At 33.6% G+C, this 9,436-nt stretch overlaps 1 protein-coding gene across 1 annotated transcript; it reads right to left on the minus strand.

Annotated features, from left to right (window-relative positions):
• Positions 1-238: 238 nt before the first annotated feature.
• Positions 239-3,574, minus strand: LOC127074140 (monocopper oxidase-like protein SKU5). Its single transcript, XM_051015435.1, has 9 exons — positions 3,020-3,574; positions 2,707-2,816; positions 2,340-2,610; positions 2,090-2,228; positions 1,634-2,000; positions 1,149-1,514; positions 962-1,040; positions 691-890; positions 239-606 (listed from the first exon to the last, which is right to left on the minus strand). Exons 1-9 carry the CDS (start codon positions 3,164-3,166, stop codon positions 504-506), a joined length of 1,782 nt encoding a protein of 593 aa, XP_050871392.1. The 5' UTR covers positions 3,167-3,574; the 3' UTR covers positions 239-503.
• Between the last annotated feature and the right edge of the window lie 5,862 nt (positions 3,575-9,436).

Here is a 9,436-nt window from a genome sequence, read left to right on the forward strand (position 1 = left end):
AAAAAAAATGGAGTGAAAATCTTGTTGGCAAGAATTCCTCTATAAAATTCTCATTCACAACTTCAACCAAAACAGACTAATAAAATTCTGATTCTTGATTTTTTAGTCTTGCTTATAGGGCAAGAAGAAGAAAAATTGCAGCATTTTCGATCAAAAGTCTTAAAAATGTAGGCAGATAGTTCAGAAAAAAATGCAGTGAACAACAAATCTTTAAAAGAATTTAAGATGAAAGAAAGAATGGAGTGGAAAAAGTGTTGGCAAGTTTCATGTATCAAGAATGTGATTGGTCATTACTACTACAATTACAGGCATTAAAAGAATTACAAGTGTCCCAAACAATTAACCTGGGAACCACAATACATTAAGCTAAATAACATGAATACAAATCAAAATCACTTCAAAATATATAAACAAGACTAAAAAATCAAGAATAAGAATTCAACCACAAATCTCACCAACAAGCCAAACTCTTTCAAACCAACTAATTAAGAGAGCATGTGCTTCTACTGAAAAATGTTGCTTATGGCACATACAAACATCAACAAAGTGAATAACAACTTCAGTCCATTTCCATTGAATGAAGCAGCTGAAGAAATTATTTGTTGCCTGAAATAAGCAAGAATATCGACGTCAAAATTTGACAAAAACAAGAAATTGTTTGAGGTTTGAAAGAAAGATGATGTTACATACTTTTGCTTCTTTGCAAGGGCGCCACAGAAAAGGGCGTTGTCTGGAATTGGTAACTCGGTCTTGTTTGTAGGCTCGGGGTTGACAACTCTGATGTATGTTTCTTGACCAAGATACCATGAATCAAGGTTTTCGGTTCTCAGATTCCATATTCCAACGTTGTCGAGGGAGACCAAAACTGCTGTCCATGCACCAGGATAAACCTGCACAAAAATTTCATTACGGGAGCTCGTCGGGGTTTGTGAGGAGCCACGTATATTCTAAGAAAGTATACCTGTGCTGTGCTACGAGCTATTCCATCCCACTTGTTATATGTACCCCTGCTATTCTCAGACCAATCGCCGAAGTCCATCCTGCAGCAATGAATCAAGTCGTAAACGTTACCAGCGAATGAAACATGTAAAAGTGCAACACCGTGTACGTGAGAATGGAATTTAAAACGAGGACGAACTTGTCCTTACCCTACTACAAAAAATGCATATCCATCCAAGTGATAGGTATGCATCTTGGTGTCATTGTTCTGCAAAATAATTTCCATAAATCCTCTAAAGCTTCCATTGATTACTGATGTTTCTATCCGAGGAGATCCGGTTAGAGGCTTCGTGGGGAAGTCAAGCTTGTATACTCCCTTTACTTTGAATTGGTCGGCGAGCCTGAGTGGAGTGGCAGGGTTGGTATAAGAGATTCCACTAAGTGTTGCTCGCCGCTTCCCGTCAATTTTCACTAGTGGCTTATTTTTTAATACGTAAATATCTGTCACGTTGATGGAACCGTATCTGAATGATCCTTGTGGATTCGGACGCGCGCCACTGGCTGATACATTCCATCTACACGATTAAACACAGAATTTCAAAAATGAGTACATTATGGACACTTGCACAAAACCGAAACGAGAGTAACGAGACTAGATAATATATAATGCAACAGAATTGTAGCATAAATTGACCTGATGGATCTTGCTTGGTTCATTGAGTAGGTTTTGTCGAATTGATCATCTGGACCTGCTGGTAAAGGACCTTTTGCTTTCCCCTTGGAATTTGAATAATGCAAGATACCAACACCAGTAACTCTTTTCCATCGCGATTCGTTCACAAACCTCGCACTTGCTACGATGTAATAATCTGAACTTGCGTTCTGATCCATGGTTACCAGAAAAGAATAAGATTGTCCAACGTGAATATCTAAGCTAGTGTAGTTCTGTTGCACTGTATATGACCCCTCAGTTTCTGCTAGAAGTAAGTTATGGTTCTGAATCCTGAAATTCAGACTGGTTGATATTCCAACATTATGTACACGTATCCGGTAAGTTTTTCCTGTTTAACATTAAGTACACGCACATGTTTAAAACATATCAGTGGTAGATCATTATCAAGAATGAAGAATGTCATAAACATCAAGTTACCAGGTTGAACATCGAGTTGCTCGAAATCAATGTTATCAGGAACAAGTGTATCGTTATATCTATAAGGGCCTTTTCCATTTATGAGAACACCATCCGGCATGCCAAGATCTTTTCCACCATCTAGATCCTTTCTCAAATCCTACATTAATTTAAACAAAACAGCGATTAATTCAATCAACATCAAATCTAATCTAAACACAGAAGCAGAAACTTTTCATAAATAAATTCAACTCACGCCACACAAACTAACCGTGTGATTACGAGTGTACCAATCTCCGATAAAAACAACAATGTCCCCCTGAGGAGTATCAAAAGGAACCGAAATAACAGGACGGTTATTGATGATGAAACCACCAAATCCACCAGCTGCTCTTTGAAAATGAAGTGAAGGAAAGTAGAAAAAGCTTCCAATCTGATCCTTCACCTGAAACTGGTAAGTCCAGTTCCATTTTGGTGGAATAGGACAATTTGTTCCAAGAACACCATCTTGCCATGAACTCCTCCTTTGCTGAATCCCAGACCTGTTTCAAGTTTCAACCAAAAAAATCAAAAATTTCAGCTCAATTAACATAACCCAACTTTTCAACTTCAAAATAAACTCCAAAAAAAAAACGTACCAATGAATGAGGAGACTCTCATCCAATTTGTTTCGGACATTAACAGCAACATTGTTGTTTGTTGTTACATTAATAGTAGGACCTGGAAACTGGTCGTTGATAGCAATTACCTACACAAACAATGAAAACCCTTTACCACTTTCTCTATAACTTACACAACCCTTTGCAAGTTTAACTATTAACATTACTATATTTAGATGTAGATCTGAAAGTAAAGATTGAAACTTTGGTAAATTCAAAGTGAGTTAGTAGAAAAGTGAACACACCCAAATCCAAAAATAGCAAGAGAAAGATGTAGGAAAGAAAAAAAAACCTGTTGGGGTACTCCGAGAGGAGATGCAGTGATGTAGGAGACTTCAAAGTTGTAGGGAACAAATGCATCTTCTGCAGAAGTGAGTGTGAGAAGAAAGAAAATGTTGATGAGGAAGAGGAAGAGGAAGAGAGGTTTAGATGAAGCCATTGAATGGAGAACTTTTTGTGACTCAAAAGATTGATTTTTGAGCTGAGTTTTGAGTGGACTTTTTTCCTTTTATGTAAGTTGGTTTTACATTATCAAATTTCTGATGTCTGTGAGGAAAGAAACTGGTCCGAGAGAGAGAGAGAGAGAGAGAGTGTTTGGAGAAGTGGTGTGGAAGGGGCTATCTCTAGTCACTACTTTTTAGCTGTGGTGTGAAAAAAAGGTGTATTCTAGAGTATACATACTAGATGGATGGATGGAGCTGAAAGTGAATGCCTTTCAAATGGTGACATTGTGACAGCCTAAAGACAGTTCATACCTTACCAATTTGTATTTGACTATTGTCTCTCCTCAATGACAATCAATATAAATTACCCTTTTTTTAAGGAAGGTAGGTTTGAAAGTTAACATTAACATGGTAGTTTATTTGTATATTGTATATTATGTGAGTTTGGTGTTTCCATGCCCTATGATTGTATACAATTTGAGATTTGAGATATAGAAAAATAAAGAGAGTGGAGTGATATATTATAGATTGGAGATATGATAAAAAGAGAGAGAGACATATGAAATAAATGTGATATTATTGTTTTTTAATATTTTAGCAAATAATGCACTTTGAAGGGATAAATTCTCTAGTGTTTAAAGATGAGATTTGGTCACTTAGATATTTAAGAGGGAATTGGATCTCCATATTTGTTCACGATGTACTTGGTGTAGGGATCCACGTGTGTTTAAGATACGGTAAGACTAAACGAAATAAGTAGAAACGATAATATTAGTAAAAAAGTTGATGTAGAGTAGTTAAAAGGATGGTGAAAAATAGATTTAAGTGATTTGAATATGTAGATAAAAAATATATGGTTATGTAATAAAGAAAATATATTTGTGATTTTCACTTATGTGAAAATATTATAGTATTAGAAAATATTAGTATTAGAAAATATTTATATTGACCAAGCCAATAAACTAGTGGTCAAAAAGTCTAATAAGCTTCTTTAATAAAATAAAAAATATTTAACAAACTAAAATAACAATTAAGTTGGACTGCAGATGTCAAGAAGGTCAAGTTTGGACACGAATTGGTGGAAAGGTGTAGGATCAAGAGATTATGTGAAAATGTCAACTAGTTTTTGTGATGAAGAAATAGGGAGAAAATGAAACATCATTTGCATCAATATGTCTAGCAGACTAACTACCATAATACAACAAAGGTAAGTCCAAATGTTGTAATGTAAAGTTAGTAAGGCAGAAAGATAACCATTGCGTTTCAGAAACAATTGAGGTACAACTCATATATTCTACCATAAATGAACTTTTAGAAATTATTGTTTGTTTTTTGAATTTCCATGAGATTAGTCTGCTGCCAAATAATACGCAAAAACCAGAGACAGATCTTCGTGTGTTAGAGTAGGTGACCTAATTAGAGTCACTAAAGAATTTCATTTGAAGTGTGGAATCATAAGATAGGAAGAGGCCAAGGGTAGAGTTGTCAAAATGGGCTAGTTTATATGGGTCGGCCCGTCAGACCCGAAAAATCATAGGATTTGAGTCTTAAAATTTGAATCCATATTTTTCAGGATGTGCATCTCAGGATAATCCATAAAGATAGTATTGTCATAAGAATTAATATCATTATGAATGTGGTTAATAGAAGGGGGTATTGAAACTCATTTTCATAAATAAAAAATAGCATTTTTAGAAATGAAAAACATTCCTCAAATGTAAATCAAACAAAAGAAAACTTTTTATTGATTAAAGTAGAGAGCAAAAGTTAAACAACTGAAGACTTTAATATTATGAAAGGTATGAGTTGATTTTAAAATAATTTATAAGGAGTTTTGTTATTCAAAACAGGGGTGAAAATCCTATTTATGAGATAACCAACATGGAGTAAAGCCCAGTTAGGAAAGTGAGCATGAAAAAGGAAAGTTCGAGCAACATTAAGTAAATGCATATGTTATCATTCAACTATAGAATTTTGTCCATGTGTGTCTACACAAGAAACTTGGTGTAGAATTGGTGTAGAATTCCTAATGACTTGGAAAATAAAGTCATGATAAATTCAACATCATTATCACTTCGAAAAGATTTAATATTTTAAGAAAATTGTGTTGAGACAAAGGTAATAAATCATTTAATGATAGTTATAGTTTTAGATTTATGTTCATAGGAAATATTCAAAATATCTAGTGTAATCATCAACAACACTGAGGAAGTAAGAGAAGTCATTCAAGGAAATGATATTAATAGGACCACATACATCCAAGTGTATAAGATCTTAAGGTTTAGAATTAATGTCGGTATTAGCAGAAAATGACAATCTGGTTTATTTAACAAGATGGCAAGAATCGCAAAGAATTTTTATTAAAATGTATATAAGGAGAAAATGTACACATATTGTGAGAAACGTGAATAGAGATGTGGTTTACACTACTATAAAATAGACCTTTCGTAACACTAATTTTACAACGGTCTACCTGTTAACCATTGTATTAGTTCTTTTTTGGACACTTTTTTTTGTATTTACTAAAGGATATTTCATGGCAGTCATAGGTACCAATCGTAGTGAAAGATACCTAGAATGAAATGGTTCGAATCTCGACACCAACAATTTTCCATTTATCGTGACATAATGAGCTTCACCTTTTATATCACCATGATTGTTATAATCAATCATGGTGTAAATTTCAATCATTTCATCACGGTTCTTATTTTTAACCGTGGTGAAATATGTTACTTATTTATATATAAGCAAAATTATCTCTGACTTCAGTATATTACAGTTGTCTCTCTCAAAACAAAACTCTAATATCTCTTTCACTCGTCTCTCTAAAAACAAAATCCTAACATCTCTCTCACTCGCCTCTCTCATATGGAAACCCCAAACGTATCCCTCCAACTCATCTTCTTCGAAGTATTCCTTTATGTTATCAAATCTTAGGAAATGACTACTTTACAAGTTCGTCTTCATTATAGTTTATGTTACAATTTTTTTTATCTATTATTGTTTATGTTTCAATAGTTTGTTTCATAATGTTTGAACTTTTTATTTATTTTGACTTATAGGTAGGAATGTTGTTTTCAATAACGAGGACGAAGCTAAAGTGAGCGTTGCAAACTTGTGTGAAATATTCAAAATGACATTCATTAAAATAGACACAAGTTTGCAGCTCTAACTTCAGCTTCATCCTTATTTCATTGTGGATGTCATTATGGGACATATAAGCTTTTGAAACATTCTTCGTGTATTTATTTTATGGTTTCTTGTTGATGAATGTTGTTGTTAATGTTTGTTTAAAAGATGAGTTTATTATATATTATGTGGTTTCAGTATTTTTCCAATCCCTTATCGAATATATAACTTTTTAGATTGCATTAGAAAATTATAATATGATAGATAAATTTATATTAGAAAATGAGTACACATTCAATTCTTGATAAGAGTTCTTTAATTTGTTATATGCATATTGTTCTTTAACTATTAGAACTTTATTTAATGATTTTAGATCTTCAACTGCCCCCTCTCTCCACCTCTGATTTTGTTTGCAAAGCAAATAATATTTTGCAAAATGAACTAGGGGCTTAGGAAAGGACCATTTAAGATCTACAATCATTAAACAATGCTCTAATTGTTAAAAAGAAAAATGTGGATAAGGAGTTGAAAAACTTTTGTCAAGCATTGAATGTGAACTTGTTATTCTAATATAACTTAATTTTTCATATTATAATGTTCTAGATCAGTTTGAAAGGTTATATGTTTAGTGAGCATTTGTGAAATAAGCATTCCACATAATTTATAATATAATTTGTTGTATATATCACAACGGTTGTTTATACCAACCGTTGTTAAATATTATGCATTATAAAATGTCACAATGGTTGTTTAAGTAACTGTTGCGATAGGTAGTGTGCTACATAACTTATAATCACGGTTGCACGACCAAAGTGGAAAGCATCGTACATACAATCACACCTTACCTCACAACGTTTGGTTCAATATGGTGGTATCTCTTTTCCAACCGTTGTGATAGGCGTTTTCTGTAGTAGTGTTAATCTATAATTTCAAGTATCAAAAGTATTAGCTTAAATAAAGCAAACATTATGAAGAGCATGGTTATCTAAATGGTGGACAAGGAAATATATGAGACTGTGATCGATGATGTAGAGGTTATGAATATGGTCCACAATCTCAATCATCTTCTCAATAACCATATCATGAATAGTATAAGAGTTACAGAAAAAAATAAGTTGATAGTTTAAAGATTGAGTTAACCTAGATATAGAAATAAGACTAAACTTGAATTAAGGGATATAAAGAACATTTTGAAGATAAAGGTTATCATTGAAATCACAATGTTGGAAAAATATGCATAGATACAATTACCATTAGGGAAAGTTATCATTATAGGTTTGATTTGATGGATATGGGAAAAGGATTTTATGATGGGGAAAACATGATGAAAAGCCCATGAATCAATAATTGGGATAGATTTCAAATAGGAAGAATCATAAATACTTGTTTTAGCCATGCTCGAAACAGGATAGGGAAAACTCGAGAATGTTGTTGATATAAGCAATTTTTGTAGCATCAATCTTGACAGATTTGAGCAGGGTTAGAGGATATTGATAATCTTCCTTGTTAATGTTGGAAGTGGCATTGGTGAATTTACTGTCTTTATATTGTCTACCTTCAAATTTGTTTCTTAAGATTTAAATATTATTCTTATACCCCAAGGGAAAATCATGTTTGAAGTAGCAAGTATCGACTGTATGGTTAGTCTTGTTGCAGTGTCTACCAAAATAGAAGTTGAACTTCTCTTTGGAGGTGTTGGAATTATGTATAGTAAGAATGGTGGATTCATTAGTGAAAAGAGAAGGAAAATGGTCTGGTTGAAGAATCATGTAGTATGTTTTTCTTAGGGAGGATAAAGGGTCCATAAGCACAATATGGGTTTGAACGTTATTATATTGGTCGTTTAGGTCGTTCAAAAAACAAGTATATAATATGAGTTCTTGTAGTTTCGAACAAAGGAATTCACAAAACACAAGCACTTATGGTTATAAATTCAAGAAGGTGTGGGTCGGAGGAATTCAAGTTCATCCTGGATGAGTTTCAGCTCGATGAAATACATGGAGAGGGGATGATCACCTTGACAAATTAAATGTAAATCTTTGAGGAAGTTGGAAAAAAAATAGTTACCTTTTTTATAGCGATCTTGAAGGTTAAGCCACAACTCTGAGGAATTATTAAAGTAAATGGTGTTATGAGCGATTTGAGGTGTTAGGGTTTAGGTAATCCATGAATGAGCCATATTGTTGCAGTGATCTCATAAATCGTAATTTGTATTAGAGGGAGAAGACTATAGTAGATATTCATTAATGAATCACAACTTGTTTTTGGAAAAAAATAGCCATTTTCATGGACTTGCTCCATATATGATGGTTATTGTCACCAAATGGTGATGCGACAAGAACGAGACTGAGGTTTTTGTCAGGATGAAAATGGTAAAGGCTTTGAGGTTTGGGAGTCGGTCTTAGAATGTGGAGTTGGTAGAGGCGGAAACTGAGGAATTATAATCAAAATTACTGTTGTCCGTGATTTACAATTCGATCGATCAAAAAATTGAAGTGGAAAAAGGGACTAATAACAAGAATTTATTGTTGGAAAATTAAATGATTGATGAGGTGAAAGGGATGTTGAGAATGTAGTAAGTGTGAGTAGTATGGGTAATAGTCTCACATTCGCTATAAATATGGAGACTTGATCATTTATAAGTGGGAGAACTCACACACCTATCACCTTAAGGTTTTGGGTGAATATGTGGTGTCTCTCTCACTTATGTGTTGCTCTTAGCCTAATGTTGATGGTCCTCCTCATGATTCAATAAACGATATCATGAGTCTTTGGTTCGAATAAATGGACCAACTTACTTGTATCGAAATACACAGGAAGATGTGTTACGTTGAAATTGAAATGTCTAGGAAGATGTGTCAACAACAGTACAAGTGTATGTGGACAAAAGAGTTTCCACTTGAGGGAGATCATTGTAGACTCACACTTAAGGGGGAGTGTTGAGAATATAGCAAGTGTGAGTAGTACGAGTAATAGTCTCATATTGATTATAAATGTGAGGACTTGAACATTTACAAATGGGAGAATCCGCACACCTATCATCTTAAGATTTTGGATGAATATATGTTGTCTCTCTCACTTGTATGTTTCTCTTAACAATGTTGATGCTCCTCCTCATGATCCAATAAAAGAAATCC

This window comes from Lathyrus oleraceus, chromosome 4 (genome assembly GCF_024323335.1).
Source record: "Lathyrus oleraceus cultivar Zhongwan6 chromosome 4, CAAS_Psat_ZW6_1.0, whole genome shotgun sequence".
NCBI lineage: Eukaryota > Viridiplantae > Streptophyta > Magnoliopsida > Fabales > Fabaceae > Lathyrus > Lathyrus oleraceus.

Coding starts and splice junctions, on each gene's coding strand:
- LOC127074140 (XM_051015435.1), bottom strand. CDS start 3,166: ATGGCTTCATCTAAACCTCTCTTCCTCTTCCTCTTCCTCATCAACATT. Junction 891..961: donor TAGCTCGTAGCACAGCACAG/GTATACTTTCTT, acceptor ATTTTTGTGCAG/GTTTATCCTGGTGCATGGAC. Junction 607..690: donor GCCCTTGCAAAGAAGCAAAA/GTATGTAACATC, acceptor TGCTTATTTCAG/GCAACAAATAATTTCTTCAG.